This window comes from Xyrauchen texanus, chromosome 8 (genome assembly GCF_025860055.1).
Source record: "Xyrauchen texanus isolate HMW12.3.18 chromosome 8, RBS_HiC_50CHRs, whole genome shotgun sequence".
NCBI lineage: Eukaryota > Metazoa > Chordata > Actinopteri > Cypriniformes > Catostomidae > Xyrauchen > Xyrauchen texanus.
Genome location: NC_068283.1, coordinates 13,947,806 through 13,967,244, shown reverse-complemented (window position 1 = coordinate 13,967,244; position 19,439 = coordinate 13,947,806). Strand labels below are relative to the sequence as shown.

The window sequence follows — 19,439 nt, the reverse complement described above, 5'->3', positions numbered from 1 at the left end:
AAAGGTCAGAGCTCCAGAAATATATATTTTTATATATATATATATAAAAACATTAAACAAAAGTCCTATTTCAGCTGAGATCTGTATCTTTCCACTTGTGTGTGTGTGCGCCACAGACATGTCCCCTCAGCGTGTACGACACGCCTCGGCGCTCATTGACGATAATGACCCAGACAACAGCTCTATCAGCCAGTCTGTTGCTATGGCGATAGCTTTCACTTTACCTCCAGTGGTAAGTACCTTCTTATGGATAAATCATTTGGCATAAATAATTGTATTTTTGTGATTTTAACATTTAAAAAAACAAAAAAAAATGTAAAAGTTTTTAGTTTTTTTTACAAAAAGTATGAACAAGCAAAAACAAAGACCTTACAGTATATGCACTGAATGACATCACATTTAAAATTAAGTACTCTGTTTTGCAAATTGTTTTGAATATGTATTTGAATTTGTCAAATGCCTGAAGAAAAAAAAATACTTGTCCCCTTCTTCTGGTACACCACTTCTATGACATTTACAGTTATTTAGGTTTATTTTCTAAAAAAAATGTAATGCAAGCATTAGTGCAAGGCCAAACAAATGTGCAAAAAAGCAAGCAAATTATTATAAATAATTTAATAAACTATTAATAATTTAAAAAGAATGTTTGTCCCTTGATTTCATGCCATTGGCGTTATCAATGTTAAAACTTTTTTTATTATTTATGTTTTAACATGTTTTCTAAAATACAGAAAGATTTTGAAAATAATTTTTTAGGTCAAAGTTCAGAGGCTGCTTAAATATGCAAATAGTGATTTTTCCAGCAAGTTAAAAAGTTGTGTGTTCACATTTTAAGTAATATTTTCACACAAAAAATTTGGTGTTGTACCCATTTAACCCTCATTAGTGTTAACACTTGATTTGTTTGTGAAACAAAATAAAATAATAAAGAAAGAACAACAGTCAAGCTGTCCTTTATGAATAAAAATAATGTCAAAATGTTTAACCTTAGTGTTTCTGGGCAAAAACTGAACTGAATGGAAAATTTCAATATTTTGTAAAATGTAAAGCCAAATGTTTTGGAGAATGGCCTGTTAGCAGTTTCGATCAGTTCCTCACACACTGTATATCTGTTGTGTGACTTTAGAAAACATTGAAAACAGCACATGAGTCATGGACTACTGTTTTACTGTACTCACAGTTACTGTGTGAATGTGTAATTAAAGATGCACATTGAGATAATTTGTACTTGAAATAAATGATGTTTTATAAATAAATACATTGAATAAATAAAATATTTTTTATTGAAAATAACAAATAAAGGATTAGTTTTAATGTCCTTTTAAAAATGTGCTTGAAAATAGAATTTCACTTTGAAGCATCTGTACAAACCCTGCTTAGCAAAGTGTTATCAAAAAGTCATATTTATGCATATGCAGTTTATTTACTTACAATGTATTGTCCACAGCTTTTTTTTTTGTCCGCACTCCACACTATTGCTCTACTGAGATAGATAGAAAATTATTTAAAAAGAAATAGAATTACTTGTGATACTTCATGGTCTTCTGGAATTTTACATTAGAATTACAATGAAGTCACAGCTGCAGTGCCTTAACATCACCACTAGAGGAGCCTTTCACACACACACACACACACACACACACACACTTCTATTCAGTCAGCTGCATTACCACTTTCAACCACTAGAGTACACTAGCTCGTCTCCTGAACATACACAAGAGGACTTGCTGTCAATTAGCGAGTATTAATGGCTTATGTATGGCTGAGGAAATGAGGGTCATGTGTGTTAGAGTGTTTATTATATATACGGGTGTGTAAGGACATCCTTTGTATATTCTTGTCACAAACAGGCTGCCTGTTGTGATGTCTAATCAAGCCCAGCAATGGCTGCTGACAGCTTTGGTGTGGTGTGTTGTGTTTGTTGTTTTGTGTCAGTATTTGTGGGGTGTCAAGGCGTTTATGCTTGTTTCAGGCAGGCCGTCAGTGTAGCTCCCTCTCTGCGGAGTGCAGCCGGACTCTGTTGGTGTGTTTCCTGTGGGTGTGGAAGAATGCAGACGTGGGTCTGTTGGAGCGCTGGGTTTCAGACCTGTCTGTGCCACAAATCAACCGCTTGCTTGATCTTCTGCACCTGTGTCTGTCCTGTTTCGAGTACAAGGTACATTCCTTTCCCATATTTTTTTATCAATATGTATATATCAATGGCCGATGAATACAAAATAATGACTAACATGATAAGCGGACGTCAGGGGACAAAATGACTGCTTTGAATAATATGTCAAATTAAAAATATTTTTATTTTATTTTCAATTGGTTTAAAATGTTTATTATCCACTGTCATAGCTGTTGATGGATTTTAGAACTGACTCAAGTCTGAAGCTACCATTTGGCCAAAGTGCCGATAAAATGGCCGATATATCTGTCTATCACTAGTCTTCATATATTTGTTTTTTCCTTTTTACACTTGTGTGTGTGTTGAATAACCAACCTCTTTTTGATTATCCTGTTCATTGTGCTTCATCTCAGGGGAAGAAAACTCAGGAGAGGATCAACAGTTTTACCTTGAAGAAGTCTCAGGACATGAAGGCTCGTCTGGAGGAGGCCATACTGGGCACCTTTGGAGCAAGACAGGAGATGGTCCGCCGCTGCAGAGGTACAACAGATGCTATCCATGTGTTTGCATGAATACATTTTGCTGCTTTAAGGTTTTTTTATTATTCGTTCATTATTTTTCCTTCAGAGCGTAGTCCTTATGGGTGCCAGGAGAATGTTCGCTGGAGGAAAAATGTCACTCACTGGAGACAGAACGCAGACAGAGTGGACAAGTGTGTCTTTTATTCCATGTTACTTTTTTAATATATGTCCATTTCTCGAGAGTTTCACTGGGCTTCTATAATGATGTGTTGCTCACATAGTCACAGAATACACGTGTGTGTGTGTGTGTGTGTGTGTGTGTGTGTGTGTGTGTGTGTGTGTGTGTGTGTGTTGGGTGGGGACTATGAATAGCTCACTGAATAACACTGTCTTTGCGCAGAACTAAAGCAGAGGTGGAGCAGGAGTCTGTAGTAGATGGAAACTTGGCAACAGAAGCTGCTCTAATAGTCCTGGACACACTGGAGATCATAGTTAAAGTAAAGGAGGCTTTCTCTCTCTTTCTTTCCTTCTTACATTCTCTCAATTAATATGTTGCAAGCATACATGGGAACTCCTTCAATACTCAGTAGGTGTACCATCACTTTAAATGTTTGAATTCTATAATTTGTCTTTTTTAAATATTTAAACGCTTGAGTGCGAATTGTCAGATTTCTGCAAAGTCGAACTAATTGACAGATAATGTGATTGTAGTAGAGTTAGACCGATAAATCGGTGCCGATATTTGCTTTTTGGAAGTATTGGTTATGTGTTCCTTTGTGGCCGAAGAATTTTTACAGTTGGAACAGTTTGGCAAATCTGTAATTTCAAAATAAGAGCCCCTTGTGTGTTTATTGCTTACTGTTAAAAGTCCCACATTATGCACCAAATCTGAATTTTTTCTGATTATTATTTGGATTTTGGTTGAACAAGAAGCTGCATCTGGGATTTTATTCATTTTGGACTCTGCAGCCTCCATGTCTGTGCCTGTTATAGTAAGGAAAATCTAAGAATATTTTTGAACTATTAATCTATTTGAAAATATATCTGCCGATTAATCGGTTATCAGCCTTTACATTAGTTATTGATATTGGCAAAATCCACTATCACTCGATCTCTAGATTGTAGCTTGGCTTCGTCCAGCATATATCCATGTACCACATGGACCACAATTGGCCACTCTGTTGTGCTCATGTTTTGAAAGACAGGCGTCGCACAACATGTATACCGGCACCTCCTCAGCTCACATCCTTCCATCAATTATTCGATTACGCATTATATTGTGTATTTGACGAATAGATGAAGACTGTAGCTGGACTGTGCAAAAACACAGCTTTAGCTTGATTATAGCTCAGTAACGTGTAAACATACTGACTGTTTAAAAATTATCCCTGGTGGCACCTGGTTGAGAGAATTCCAAAGCATTTGTTTAACCTCATTTGGTCTCTATGTAATTCCCATACTTCACTTTGTGTTATAGCATAGTTTTGGTGACTTGGCTATTATTCTGAAATGTGGAAAATAATAATAATAATAATAATAAAGAATGAATAATTTTTTAACATAGGTAAAAGCTGTTTTTCTGTGTTTGTGTGTTTGCATTAGACAGTGTTGATGTCAGAGCTGAAAGAGAGTGTGTTGGTTGGGGTGCTGCGTGTTCTTCTCCACAGTATGGCGGGAAACCAGAGTGCCCTCTTCCTGCAACACTGTTTCAGCACACAGAGAGCTCTGGTCTACAAGGTGCGTGTGTCTTTTAAACTGCCATAGTGGTGTTTTAATGTAAAGCATTACTATTCCAGTACTATTATTTATATTTAGGGTTTGTTAATAATGCTGACCCTGAGTGTGATGAACATAAATTATTTTAATAGATTAAATAAGGTTGTGATTCATGGAGTTTCATTACACTGTGAATGTGTGTGTGTGATTGATTATTTATCCATTTATCAGAGCGCAAGTAAATGACCCAGCTTTGCTTGACCTTTGGCTTAGTTTGTTCTGAGATCTGAATGTAAGAGATTTGTATTTAAAGTTCTGAATTTCTTCTTAATCTGAAAATATTTACCTGCAATAATATACATTGAATTTTTACAGCTAATTCCACCTCAAAAAAATTCTAAACAAATAAACCTGATGTTTAAAAATGCAAATGTATAAAATACACCACAGATATCTTCTGTTTTGTTAAATGACACATGTCTAGAAACAAATTTCTAAAATGATTTAGTTCTAGCTCCATAGTGATCTCCTTACAGTTGAACACGTATGTGTATATGCTGCTTTCAGTGAGTAAGGGATGTACACTGGTGGCCAAAATTTTGAAATAATGTACAGATTTTGCTCTTATGGAAAGATATTGGTACTTTTATTCACCAAAGGGCATTCAACTGATCACAATGTATATTCAGGACATGAAGAACAAAAAAAAAAAATATTCAGAACTTCAACTACAAAGAGTTAAATTGCAGATCTTGTTATTCTAGCTGCCAGTTTGTCCAGATACTCATGTGACATTTCACCCCACACTTCCTGTAGCACTTGCCATAGATGTGGCCGTCTTGTCTGGCACTTCTCACGCACCTTACAGTCTAGCTGATCCCACAAAAGCTCAATGGGGTTAAGATCCATAACACTCTTTTCCAATTATCTGTTGTCCAATATCTGTGTTTTTTTGCACACTCTAACCTTTTCTTTTTGTTTTTCTTGTAACAAAAGTGGCTTTTTCTTTTCTGCACCCCTGAGTCTTCTCTTTACTGTTGTACATGAAACTGGTGTTGTGCAGGTAGAATTCAATGAAGCTGTCAGCTGAGGACATGTGAGGCGTCTATTTCTCAAACTAGAGTCTCTGATGTACTTATCCTCTTGTTAAGTTGTACATCTGGTCTTCCGCATCTCTTTCTGTCCTTGTTAGAGTCAGTTGTCCTTTGTCTTTGAAGATTGTAGTGTACACCTTTGTATGTTATCTTCAGTTTTTTGTCAATTTCAATCATTGTATATTCTTCATTCCTCAAAACAATGATTGACTGACGAGTTTCTAGAGAAAGCTGTTTCTTTTTTGCCATTTTTGACCTTGAGACATGTCAGTCTTTTGCATACTGTGGCAACTCAAAAACAAACACAAAGACAATGTTATTTAATGAACCAAATAACTTTCAACTGTGTTTGATATAATGACAAGTGATTTTCTAGTACCAAATTATCAATTTAGCAAGTTTACTCAAGGATAAGGTGTTGGAGTGATGGCTACTTGAAATGGGGCTTGTCTAGATTTCATCAAAAATGACTTTTTTCAAATAGTGATGGTGCTGTTTTTTTTACAACAAAATCTGTTTATTATTCCAAATTTTGGCCGCCAGTGTATGTTCAATAAAAACTGACTGTTCTGCCTCTGCTTTCCGATTTATTAGTAATTTCAATGTAGGAGAACCCTTGAAAAATGCTTGCTGGCTGAATTTCTTTGGATTACAAGCGTTTGTAAAGATATGTGGGTTGTGAGTGTGACCGCTTATGAAAATGTTTAGGTGTTGTCGATTCTTCAGTAAAAGAAGCAGCTCATTAGCCACTTGACGAGACTACAAGAGTCTGCCCCGGTGACTGAAAACATTTTTTCAACAAGTTTGAGGAGCTTTCCCAGTTGATAAAGCAGATGCCAATGCACGCTTCATCTCACTCCTAATGGACTCAATTATGTAAATGAATCAGAGGAAAAATCGGCTAGTGTAATACTGGCTTAATAAAGCAGACTTAAATAGGCTAAAATATAAACAAATAAACAATTCTCTTATATTAAAGGAGGGACCTAAGGCGGAGCCTTAATTTTACTCTGTATACCGGCAGAGATTTTCAGAGAAAAAAGCTTGCAGGAACCTCTTTTTTTTTTGTTAGATTATCTTCAAATTTGAAACATAACTTCTTTAGACTTGTGACTTTGGGAACATTGTATTTCTGGGTTGTTTTGGCACTTTTATTATTGTTTTTTTAGGTTATAAATACATGTTCAGCACATAATATTTCCATTACTATAAACTTCAGCTTCTCTAACTTTAAAAAATAACAACATATATTAATTCTGAATCTTGTGCAATGAAGCCCAAAGTGTCTTCTTTCAAAAGATACTACAACTGTGTCCATACTTCAAAGGCTCCAGTAAATACAATCATTTAAACTCAGATATGTCATTTTCATGGTTTGTGCTCAAAAAGGGGGTGCGTATCAACAGGTTAAAGGAACCCATGTATAATTAGGTTCTGTTACAGTATGTTCATGTGATCCCAATCAGACCCCAATTCAGAGGAATGTACGGACGCTAAGCGTAGCATTTCAACATTGTAATTAAAGGATATTCAAAAATAAAATAGGCTAAATAATTTTAGCATCTTATTGCACAAAACTATCAAAGAAAGAAATAAGAAAGTCTCCAACACAGAGCAGCACAAAACACCACTCCTGAACTCAGAATTACGTGTTTTATTGTAACTTGAGTGATTCAGGGCGATTTTTGCTGTTCATTTAAAAGCACATAACCATAAGATTGTGTTTGCACAACATTTAGCTCATGACATCCAGAAGTTACTTTTTTTTTACTGCAACTATTTATTTAAACAGTGTCAGACAGAATCAGTAAAAGACGTTAATATCTCCACAACACCTCACAAATATGGGAGCGTTACTCACAGCAGAGGATTTAATGTCCAACAGTGATTGTCTTTTAATGTGTTGTTGATGCTGCGCTTTTATGGTTGATATGGCTGTATGCACAAATGGACTAAACTTAAGCATTAAAGAGACGATTCTTCTTGCAGATAGTTTTACTGCACTGACTGTTGCTCATTGTTAAGCACAGCAAGATATAATCATGCAAAAACGCTCTCTGAGAAGTTGTCTCTAAATTAATTTGAGAATTGCATCTCCCATTAAAACAACCACAAAGAATATATATATATATATATTTTAATTTTTTTTTGCTCCCCAATTTGGAAAGCCCAATGCGCTCTTAAGTCCTCATGGAGGTGTTGTGACTCGCCTCAATCTGGGTGGTGGAGAACGACTCAGTTGCCGCTGCTTCTGAGATGTCAATCCGCGCATTTTATCATGTGGCTTGTTGAGCACATTACCACAGAGACATAGCGCATGTGGAGGCTACACGCCATCCACGCACAACTCTCCACGCAACCCAACGAGAGCGAACCACATTATGCCGACCACAAGGAGTTTATCCCATGTGACTCTGGTTGTTTAGGGGAACTGGCTGGAGTGACTCAGCATGCCCTGAAATGCGAACTCCAGGGGTGGTAGTCAGCATCTTTACTCACTGAGCTACCCAGGCCCCCACCACAAAGAATATTAACGTTATTAGTCAATTTGTGAAAACAGCCTAAGCTCTGCTTGTGTGTGTTTGTGTAGTTCCCAGAGATGTTGTTTGAGGAGGACACAGAGTTGTGTGCCGATCTGTGTTTGCGGTTACTGCGGCATTGCAGCAGCAGTGTGAGTTCTGTACGCAGTCATGCCAGCGCCTCCCTCTACCTGCTCATGAGACAGAACTTTGAGATCGGCAATGTAAGGCACCATGTCACATTAGACACCTATTTTTAATTTCAGTTTTTCATAGCTCCACAAAGTGTCTGTATATTGTCTGTAAACTTGAGACTGTTGTGCCTTTTCTTCCCATTCTGTAGAATTTTGCACGTGTGAAGATGCAGGTTACCATGTCTCTGTCATCACTTGTGGGTACCTCCCAGACATTCAATGAAGAACATTTGCGTCGCTCATTAAAGACCATCCTCACCTATGCCAAGGATGACTTGGAGCTCAGAGATTCCCCCTTCCCAGAGCAGGTATAACACACTTGGAGTCATCTGGACTGGTAACCTTAGGTTGTTGGGTCGAATCCCACATGGCATGATAATACACTAGGCACCACTATTGTGCCAAATGCATCTGCTAAATTAAAATCTGCTTTGATATCTATGTAACCATACTTTTGTCTGCATAAATTCAGGTTCACTTTGCAGCTTATTTTGGCCAAGAACCGCCCACTTAGTCAAAAATCGAGCGTTTGATTGACATGTAAATGGACCGACCATAGTTAAAATATAGTGTTTATCTTAAACAGATTATAGTTGATTCAACAAATGCTAAAGCAGTAGTCCCTTGGTTTTTGTTTGTCACCTGTGCAGGTACAGGATCTGGTCTTCAACCTCCACATGATTCTAACCGATACTGTTAAAATGAAGGAACACCAGCAAGACCCGGAGATGCTTTTAGACCTCATGTACAGGTCAGTACTGTCCCTTCATAAAAACTGTGACATTTAATGTTGCTTCTGCAGCTATGTGGAAAAATCTTTCTTCTCAATGTGCAGGATTGCTAAGGGTTATCAGAACTCTCCCGATCTGAGACTCACCTGGCTGCAGAACATGGCAGGGAAGCATTCGGAGCGAGGGAATCATGCTGAAGCAGCTCACTGTCTGGTGCATAGCGCCGCACTGGTGGCTGAGTATCTCAACATGCTTGAAGATTGCATCTACCTCCCCATCGGCTGTGTGTCCTTCCAGGTAAATTGTATTTGTAGTATGAATACAGGCAAAGTGGTACACTTTCTTATAATTTGTCATTGAATTTTTTTGAAAATGTGATCCAAATGGCTACATGAATGTCATCTCATTCTAGTTAAGGATTAACTTGATGCTGTTTCTTTGTTTTTTTCTTTGTTTTAAATTGTAAGAAAATACACATAATGATAAAGGATTAAGCTTAAAGAAATATTCTTGGTTCAATACAAGTTAAGCCCAATCAACAGCATTTGTGGCATAGTGTTGATTACCACAAAAATACATTTCGGCTGGTTCCTACTTTTCTTTAATAAAAGCAAAAATGTAAATTCCAGTGAGGCACTTACAATGGAAGTGAGTGGGGGCCAATCTGTAAATGTTAAAATACTCACTGTTTCAAAAGTATAAACACAAGACATAAACAATTTGTGTGTTAACATGATTTTAGTGTAATAAAAATCAATTACTAACCTTTTCTGTGTAACGTTGTAATTTTATAACTTTGTTGCCATGACGATGTAATTTCAAAAGCACTAAAAGGACTAAAATTTACCATTTAAACAACTTTACAGCTCAAATAATACATGTGTTTATCAAAAGAATTAATGTAAATGCTTTTTTAAAATTATGAGCTTCATATTTCGTCTTTTAAACCCTCCAAAAATGTACCCATTCACTTCCATTGGAAGTGCCTCACTGTAACCACAAGTTTTGCTTTTTTTTGTTTATTAGTATAATCAACATTATGCTACAAATGCTGTTGATTGAGCTTTACTTGTATTAAACCTGAAACATTCCTTTTAAGTGCTCACTTTGCCCATTGTCCCACTTTTAAAACATTCAACCTATGTGTGTTAAGCTTGTAAAAATGCATCATCTCATTGTATTGGTTGAAGCATAATGAAGAGCTTTCTTTTTGACACAATTTCATCTCACCTACATTTTTGTGTTATTGTATAATTCCTGCATTGTACAATAAAAAAACTAAATTATAAAATTGTATCAAATAAAAACAATAAAATATTTAAATATTAGTTTCATATTTTAAGAGGAATAATCAAAAAATATTTTATTGAAATTTTAAACAATTATAATGAATTATATTAATAATATTTATCATAATGTATAATATATAATTATAATAATAATATTACAAAAATAGTTTTATACTATAATCAATCCCTAGTCATTTTAGAATTTTTTTTGTAAAGTATAAATTTCATTTATGTTTAGAATGTCAGATATTTTATATATTGAAAGAAATATAATAAAAATATATTTTTGCTGCATAAAAACGTATTGACCTTATCAAACAGAATCGATCCATACATTTTGTGCATTGTTACACAGTGAATATTACACGCTGTTTAGCACCTTTGACACTTGGGTTACATTTTTGCAGAGTATCTCATCGAATGTGCTGGAAGAATCGGCAGTGTCTGATGATATCCTGTCCCCAGAGGAGGAGGGCATCTGTTCGGGGAAGTACTTCAGTGAATCTGGACTCGTGGGGCTTTTGGAGCAAGCAGCTGCCTCTTTCAACATGGTGAGAGGTTCACTACTCAGACTGCATTGGTAGCCAAGGGAGTCAAAAGGATTTAGACTTGTGTCCAAGTTAGTGCCACAGATTTTTATGCTATTAACTATTAGCTCAGTAATGGCTGACCGCAGTTTCTGTTTCTATCGCTCCTCTAGGCTGCCATGTATGAGGCCATAAACGAGGTCTATAAGATCCTCTGTCCTATTCACGAGGCCAACAGGGACTTTAAGAAACTTGCATCTGTCCACGGCAAACTCCATGATGCCTTCAACAAAGTATACAATCCGGTTTGTAGAAATTATGTTAAATTGGAGTTTTGTGGCTTTTAGTTCATTTTGTAAGCTTTGAGGCCATCCATATAATAGTGTACTTCTGAAAATTTAAAAAACAACCTTCAGCAGGCACTCACATTTAAAATTAACTGTCTTACTCTTTTGGGAAAATGGACCAAAAACCTTTATGATTGATTGTTGACTTAAGGTGTTTAAAAAAAAAATTGTCAAATCAAAAGCTCTGTAGAAAGAGAATGCCACCTCCCTGTTATCCGTCTGCTTCTGACTAGCAATGGCAAGTAACAAATCACGGTTCACTGCTGACGTAAACTTATAGCTATTGGCTATTTAACAAAGGAGACAAACCCTTCAAAATGATATTTCCCACCTAAAAGAAAACTGTGTTCATCCATGGGACATTTAAAGATTTGAACATATCACAAGGTTGTAGACTAGGTTGTCAACTAGGTAGTTAAACTTTGTGCTCCTTGAACCTGTGTGGTTTGCTGAGATGTAAAATATTTGATTGATGTCCGTTCTTTGTTTTGTCGGTGATGACGTGTCCCCTGTTGTGTCCACGCACAGAGTTCAGGATGGGAGGTAAGGCTGATTGGTCTCACTGTGCTCCTGTATTTATCAGTTCCAGATGTTGCACAGTCCGTTTTACCGGATTATTTTTCTCTTCCACAAAATCTAAATGTCTCTGGTCTTTATCTCTTTTATGTCTCTATCGCTCTCCCCCTCTCTCCTCTATGTGGCCTGGACTTTGCTGCCTGAATGTTTTACTGGTGAGTGCATGGACATGAACTTTTGTTACCTAACATCAAATTCAAGCTGTTCCTTCCCACACTGAAGTTCACTCTCTCTGACACACTTATGTAAAGCCATTTTACAAGAATAGCAGAAATCAGTGTTCTCCAAGGACACATTTACCTCACATGTAAAAGCATTCACTTAAAGAAACACATTATTGTCAACCGTGTTTGGCATGAAGTGTCTGAAACAGTCTAAAGTGATGTTATTTAGGCTTTTATAAGGCACTCAGTGTCTTCTCTCTCCTGTTCTCAATGTTCAGGCCATAGAGGATGTTTGGCACGTACTTCCGTGTTGGCTTTTATGGATGCTGCTTTGGAGATCTGGATGAGCAGGAGTTTGTTTATAAAGAGCCTTCCATCACCAAGCTGGCCGAGATCTCGTACAGACTGGAGGTAAGTCTCTGGACCAGAGTAATGATAATGACAACTAATTAAATGAATATTATGTGTGGATTTACCCAGGTCAGTGGTCACCAATTAGCAGATTGCTGTCCAGATTCAAATACAAGATTTATCACTGAACAGTTCGTAAAACATTTAACAGTTACATTTTTCCAAAATTTTTGGTATTTACATTAATTTATGAGAAATTGTTCATAAACCAAGAGGAACCCATCTTAAATCTGGACCTTGCTCTGCAAATTTGTGACCTTTGACCCAGTGCTTCTGAAAAAAGAAAAAGTTTAAATGACATTTATGCTTAGGGGTTGGGAATCGATAGTAGGGCTGGCTATTGATAGAGATTTCCTGATTCGATTCCAGTTCACAAGCTTTCGATAACAATTTTGGTTCGATTCAGTTCAAAATGACTATTTACAATGATTTGTTGAACACAAGCTAAAAATAGGTACTGTATCTTTAGGAAAACTTTAATTTCTGTAAATTCTCTCCCAGTTAATGCAGTTAATTATACAGGGGACCTTTTAACCAGGTACATTACAAAAACAAATATTTTAATAAGTATATTTTTTAAAAATGTCATAATTTTGGTCACATTTTTGCTTTTTAAAAATGAAAAAATCCATGTATTCTGTCAATGAACATGATATTATATTGCATATTTCATATTTTGTTGCATGTTTATTGGTTTATTGCATAATTTGTTCTATTTACAACTCTTTACATGATTTATTGAACACGTGCTAAAATAGGAACTGTTTCTTTAAGAAAACCAGCATTTCTGTAAAGAACGTCTGTAGAAGAGCTCATGTTAACAAGAGAAGACTTGAACGGCTTTACCTCATCCGTGCTATGCTTGATTAGAATTAAAAGTTATTTTTTTGTTGTTTTTGTAGAGAACAGAAAGGGCATTAAAAGAGACACTGTTCAATGACAAATGGGTTGCGTGAATCTCGACACTCATTAGATTAAAAGAGTAAAAAAAAAAAACACGCGGTTGAAATTGTTCTCCAATACACTACTCAATCACTGTTGAGAGAAATCTGAACATTTACCAGAGAGTGGCTAATCACAGACGTTTTTAGTCATGTATCGTGAAATTTGGTTGCTAATGCGAGTCATTTCCTTTCATTGTAGTGGAGGGCTACGCATAGAGTAAAAAATCAATCTTGGGATATAAGAATAGAGATTGTTTAATTGAAGAATCAATATCGGGATTATTTAAATGAAGATTGTGTTGCATTGGATAATGATGTTTACCTGGTCCTAATCAAAACCCTAAAAAGCAGTAAAAGATAGTTAATGTAATTAAGGAACCAAAATCATTAAGTGAAATTCATATCAGAATCATTAAATTCCTTATGATTCCCATTTTTATTTATGCTTGTTTCTTTTGTAGGAATTCTACACGGAACGATTTAGTGATGACGTGGTGACGATCATCAAGGACTCAAACCCTGTTGACAAGAACAAGCTTGACCCCAATAAGGTCAGATTACAACATATGTCCCATAGGGTATTTTTTATTAAACAAGCATACAAATTTGGATCCAAATTATTCAGATCTCAGTTTCAACAATTTTTAAGCTGCAGTTTTGTACAAATGGTCACCATATTGACCAGTGCTGTGTATGTTTATGCAATCCAGGCATACCTTCAGATCACATACGTGGAGCCCTTCTTTGACACCTATGAGCTGAAGGAGCGCATCACATACTTTGACAAAAACTATAACCTGCGCACATTTATGTACTGTACGCCCTTCACGCTGGACGGCCGCGCCCATGGCGACCTGCATGAGCAGTACAAACGCAAAACCATCCTCACCACCTCTCACGCCTTCCCCTACATCAAGACTCGCATCAATGTCATCCACAAAGAGGAGGTGAAGAACACTTTTTTGTTTTAGTGATTCGTAAATTGTTTGGAAATACAGACTTTCTAACTACGTTTCCACTGTGCTGCAGATCATGTTGATGCCGATGGAGGTTGCGATCGAGGATATGCAGAAGAAAACACAGGAACTGGCCTTTGCTACCCATCAGGACCCTGCTGATCCAAAGATGCTCCAAATGGTGCTTCAAGGTTGTGTCGGCACCACTGTTAATCAGGTAAACCTTAGTGTCAATCCATTTAGTTTCCATTTATGTTGGCTTGTTTTGTGGATGTGAATCTGTACATCATTGTTGTCATATAGGGTCCGCTGGAGGTGGCTCAGGTCTTCCTGTCTGAAATTCCTGATGACCCCAAGCTCTTCCGCCATCACAATAAATTGCGCCTCTGCTTCAAGGATTTAACTAAAAGGTAGAGTGGATTTGTTAAACACACTTGATCTGAGTCTTGACTTTAACTCAGCCTGTTAATTAAAGCTCATGTGAATTTAGCCAACTATCTAGAATGTTCTTTACTTAGGTGTGAAGATGCTCTAAGGAAGAACAAGTCTCTGATTGGACCAGATCAGAAGGAATACCATCGAGAGCTGGAGCGCAACTATACTAAGCTGAGAGAAGCTCTGTGTCCTCTTATCAACCGCAAGATCCCTCAACTCTATAGACCACTGCCTCTACCAACCACTCCAACACAGAGGTATCACTGCACACACCTTGCTTTCTGCTAGTATATACTTGTCACACAGAGACAGACTGTTGACTATTGATTTAGGGAGCTTTCACACTGGCAGTTTAGTCTGAAACAGAGCACGGTTCACATGAAAAATTGGGAATGTGAAAGCTGTTTTAGGGACTGTGGTACCAAACCCAAGATTACATCTAGCTGGTAGGGGTGTAACGATCCATCAATCTTAATTGATGCATTGATCAAATCACCAACGATACAATGTTATTTATTCAATGCGTAAACATAATTTTAGATTTTTCGTCAGGCAACCTCTTGATATTCATCTCGCTTCGTAATTGCTAAATAGGCTTCTTATGTGGCACACGGATGTGCGTGGAGTGATTGAAGCCTGAAGTTGCACTGTGCTCCATCCATGTATGCGTCAATAGGACTATGAGCTCCTGTGAAAGCATAGCACAGAGCCGATCACATGGCCGAATAAATGGGGCTTCCCTAGATATCGTGGTGCATTTGAATTTTAAATGAAATTTTTCTATTTTAAAGCACTCTGGAGAAATCCAACCATGTCAAACAGCTAAACTGCCCCGATATTCTAAACAGTGCTGACGAGGGAAAGAGAAACACCTGTTCTGCACCAATATAAATTACAAGACTTTTTACATCTTCACGTTTACACCCTTATTAACATTTATCACAGTAAACTGTAACAGAATTTTTTAGTACAACCATAGAAGTTGCAGCCAAGAAAAAACACGGATAGCACATACTCTAGTGTAAGTATTTTGGATTGAAAGACATTTGTGAGACAATAAACTTAATTGATTGTGTAAAATAGGCACATCATATCGAAATATCAATTGCAGGCCCCTAAATCGAAATGAATCAAAATCGTATCGCAGCAGACTTTGAGGTATCACAAACATCATATTTTCATGTTGCAGACTATGCTAAAATGCTTGAAATGATTTATTTTTTCACATCAATCTACACTCCATACCCTATAATGACAAAGCAAAAAAACAGTTTTTTGAGAACTTTGCAAAAGTATTAAAAAGAAAAAAGAATTGAAATATCACATTGACAAGTATTCAGACTCTTAACTCAGTACTTATTTAAAGCACCTTTAGCAGTGATTATAGACTCAAGTCTTTTTGAGGATGATGCGACAATCTTTTTACACAATTGGATTTGTGGATTTTCTGCCATTCTTTGCAGATTCTCTCAATCTCTGTCACTCTTGCATTGTTTTGGCTGTGTGCTTGGGGGCCATTGTCCTGTTGTAAGATGAACCTTCGGCCCAGTCAAGGTCCTGAGCACTGGACCAGGTTTTCATTAAGGATATCTCTTTATTTGTCTGTGTTCAGCGTTCCTTCATCCCTGACCAGCCCCCAGTCCCTGCTGCTGAAAAACACCCCCACACCATGATGCTACCACCACCTTGCTTCACCGTTGGGATGGTATTGCACAGGTGAGGAGCGGTGCCTGGTTTCCCGCAGACATGATGCTTTGAAATGAGGCCAAAGAGTTTAATCTTCATTTTATCAGACATTTAGTCTTCTAAGCAGGTTTTCATGTGTCTTGCACTGAGGAGAGGCTTCCATCTGGACATTCTGCCATAAAGCCCAGATCGGTGGAGTGTTGCAGTCATGGTTGCCCTTCTGCAAGTTTCTCCAATCTCTACTCGTGATCTCTGGAGCTCAACCAGAGTGACCATCAGCTTCTTTGTCACCTCTCTTACCACGGCCCTTCTCCCCCGATTGCTCAGTTTGGCTGTGCGGCCAGCTCTAGGAAGATTCCTAGTTGTTCCAAACTTCCATGTAAGAATTATGGAAGCCGCTGTGCACTTAGGAACCTTCAATGCAGCAGAAATTATTTGTAGCCTTCAACAGATCCTTGACACAATCCTCTCTCAGAGCTCTGCAGTTCCTTTGACCTCATGGCTTGGTTTTGCTCTGATATGCATTTTCAGCTGTGAGACCTTATATAGACTACAGTGTGCCTTTCCAAATCATGTCCAATCAATTGAATTTGCCTCATCAAATTGTAGAAACATCTAAAAAATTATCTAGAGAAATGGGATGTGCCTGAGATAAATTTCAAGTGTCATAGTAAAGGGTCTGAATACTTATGTCAATGTGATATTTCAGCTTTTTTTTTCCTTCTTAAAAAATCTTAGTTATCAAAAATCTGTTTTTTGCTTTGTCATTATGGTGGGGTCTGAATAGATCAAATTTTTATGAAACTTGTGATTTACACCCCTAGTAGGTGGTAGTCTAAGTTTGGTCGCAGTGGAACTGCGGCATGGTTCACGAGTGAGAAAGCAACCTGTCCTCTGGTCCGCACTTGTTCTAGAAATATATTGACTTGCGTATGCATTTTTGCATGCATTTATTAAGCATGACGACATCATTAGTTGCACAAAATTGAACACACACGTGTGTGAGTGAGCATGCAAGCAGCTGTGTCCTCAAAAAATACAGTTTACAAGCATCAAATATAGTCTTTTCTCCTGGACATGTACATCTGCTGAATTACGGCAAGTGACGCACAGATGTGTTGCTCTCTCTCTGGTGTGCATGCATAATGACACTAAATTACGCAAATATAGCAACCCGCATTGTGTTCTCCATCATGTATTACAGTTGAAGTTGGATTTTTACATACACCTTAGCCAAATACATTTAAATTCCAGACATTTAATCATAGAAAACATTCCCTGTCTTAGGTCAGATAGGATAAATATTTTAAGTGAAATGTCAGAATAATAGTAGACAGAATTATTTATTTCAGCTTTTATTTCTTTCATCACATTCCCAGTGGGTCAGAAGTTTACAGTTTGGTAGCATTGCCTTTAAATTGTTTAACTTGGGACAAATGTTTTGGGTTGCCTTCTACAAGCTTCTTACAATAAGTTGCTGAATTTTGGCCCACTCCTCCAGACTTACAACGGAAGTGAATGGGTCGATTTTTGGAGGGTTTTAAACAGAAATGTGAAGCTTATAATTTTATAAAAGCACTTACATTAATTCTTCTGTTAAACGTGTATTATTTTTAAGTTATCAGTCATTTTTAGGGTTTTCATGGCAACAAAGTTGTTACATTTCCTATAACTTTACACAGAAAATGTTAGTTAAATGGCTTTATCTCACTTAAATCATGTTAACACATATTGTTTATGTCTTGTGGCTATACTTTTGAAGAAGTGAGTATTTTAGCGTTCAAAAATTGGCCCCCATTCACTGCCATTTTAAGTGCCTCACTGGAACCCAGATGTTTGCTTTTTTCTTTAAAGAAAAGAAGGGTTAAGTCTAAATACATTTTTGTTGTAATCAATATTATGCCACAAACGCTAACAATCTTTGTCAACACCCCTTTCACGCACTCTGATTCTTCTGGTAAATAGTAAACTTAAGGATACATGTTCTGAGAATCTTACGAATTTATCTGAAGCTTGACATTAATGAGCTAACTTGAGTGTAGCTTACCTGTTCGAGAAGCAACTCGGCAAGTTTGGCATCTCCATCTAACCCCAAAAATTCCCACAAAGTCCTCCACCTTGTAAATGCAATGTCAATATTCACTCTGTTTTTATTTTTTTGCGAAGCTAAAAATGTTTCCTCTGTAACACGGCTGCCATGGATGTTCATATTGGCCTGGCTGAACAGTTTACTTCAAGTTGCCATGCCCCAAACTCACTATAGGTTGCGCTAGAAATGGATGGGCGGGGCTGAGTGGGCCACTCAAAATATAAACATCAATGTTTTGTTAGTGCCTGGGAGGCTCAGTGTTTATTCTTTTGGGGGAGGTTAACTCACGAATGGCTTGCTTACATTTGAACAATAAAATGGGAAAGTAGAACCTATTTTAGAAAGTTACATACTTCACATTTAACTAACTACTTTCACTAGAGTGGATTTATGAAATGGGATCTTTATGAATCATGGATCTGTTCTTGCTCTTCTTTACAGGAATTCTCTCAATCGATCCAGTTTACGGCGGGTGGAGTGCTGAGTTGTGGCGAAACTGAACAAGGGTGGATGTAGAGCCAGACGTGATCTCTCACTCCAACACACTAAAACTATGCACATTCCTCTCTCATACTGTACACCAAGCCCTCCTGAGCCAGTCTCTGTCTCTGTCTCTGTCTCTCTCTCTCTCTCTCTCTCTCTCTCTCTCTCTCTCTCTCTCTCTCTCTCTCTCTCTCTCAACCTGAGCAATTGAAAGGGCTTGAGCCTGTTTACTCTGAGAGGTTATCTGGTGTAAACAGTCATTATGATCTTCATGAGCATGGCAGGATAGCTGGTCAGAGTAGTCATCAGTCAAGAAAAAAACAGGCTTCGTACTCAACACTGGAGGTAATTTTAGGTAATCCCACCCAGCACATGGGTGTCCAGATGCACCTCTGCACTTCCTCATTTTGTTTGTTTGTTCTGTCGTTCTGTTTCCTATGTTTGTTTGAAAGGGCAAACAGTAAGAATCACAGTCCTTACAGGCATTTGTGTGTAAATTTGTTGCTATAGAAATCCTTGTAGTGCTGTTTGATTTATCAAATATTATTTTTGCTTGCACTCAGTGGATTAAACCATTTGTGAAGCCAAATATCTTTTACAAGACAAAAAAATAACAAGATTGAGATACTAGCTTGCTCTGAGAAGAC

At 37.3% G+C, this 19,439-nt stretch overlaps 1 protein-coding gene across 4 annotated transcripts in view; it reads left to right on the top strand.

The window, feature by feature from the left end:
* Window positions 1-18,990, top strand: part of LOC127648025 (dedicator of cytokinesis protein 6-like) — a 76,243-nt gene extending 57,253 nt beyond the window's left edge. For 3 of the 4 annotated variants that reach the window (XM_052132589.1, XM_052132588.1, XM_052132586.1), the window contains 21 exons: window positions 117-232; window positions 1,973-2,155; window positions 2,524-2,650; window positions 2,738-2,822; window positions 3,032-3,128; window positions 4,234-4,368; window positions 8,032-8,184; window positions 8,304-8,462; window positions 8,805-8,905; window positions 8,990-9,182; window positions 10,582-10,725; window positions 10,875-11,006; window positions 11,577-11,591; window positions 12,074-12,199; window positions 13,605-13,694; window positions 13,854-14,090; window positions 14,173-14,316; window positions 14,403-14,509; window positions 14,618-14,791; window positions 16,147-16,250; window positions 18,751-18,990. In XM_052132589.1, coding sequence (XP_051988549.1) covers window positions 117-232; window positions 1,973-2,155; window positions 2,524-2,650; window positions 2,738-2,822; window positions 3,032-3,128; window positions 4,234-4,368; window positions 8,032-8,184; window positions 8,304-8,462; window positions 8,805-8,905; window positions 8,990-9,182; window positions 10,582-10,725; window positions 10,875-11,006; window positions 11,577-11,591; window positions 12,074-12,199; window positions 13,605-13,694; window positions 13,854-14,090; window positions 14,173-14,316; window positions 14,403-14,509; window positions 14,618-14,791; window positions 16,147-16,207 — 2,579 coding nt within the window. In that variant the 3' untranslated portion in view covers window positions 16,208-16,250; window positions 18,751-18,990. The remainder of the gene's footprint in view (window positions 1-116; window positions 233-1,972; window positions 2,156-2,523; window positions 2,651-2,737; window positions 2,823-3,031; window positions 3,129-4,233; window positions 4,369-8,031; window positions 8,185-8,303; window positions 8,463-8,804; window positions 8,906-8,989; window positions 9,183-10,581; window positions 10,726-10,874; window positions 11,007-11,576; window positions 11,592-12,073; window positions 12,200-13,604; window positions 13,695-13,853; window positions 14,091-14,172; window positions 14,317-14,402; window positions 14,510-14,617; window positions 14,792-16,146; window positions 16,251-18,750) is intronic. The other variant, XM_052132587.1, reaches the window with a different exon arrangement.
* The last annotated feature ends 449 nt before the right edge of the window (window positions 18,991-19,439 follow it).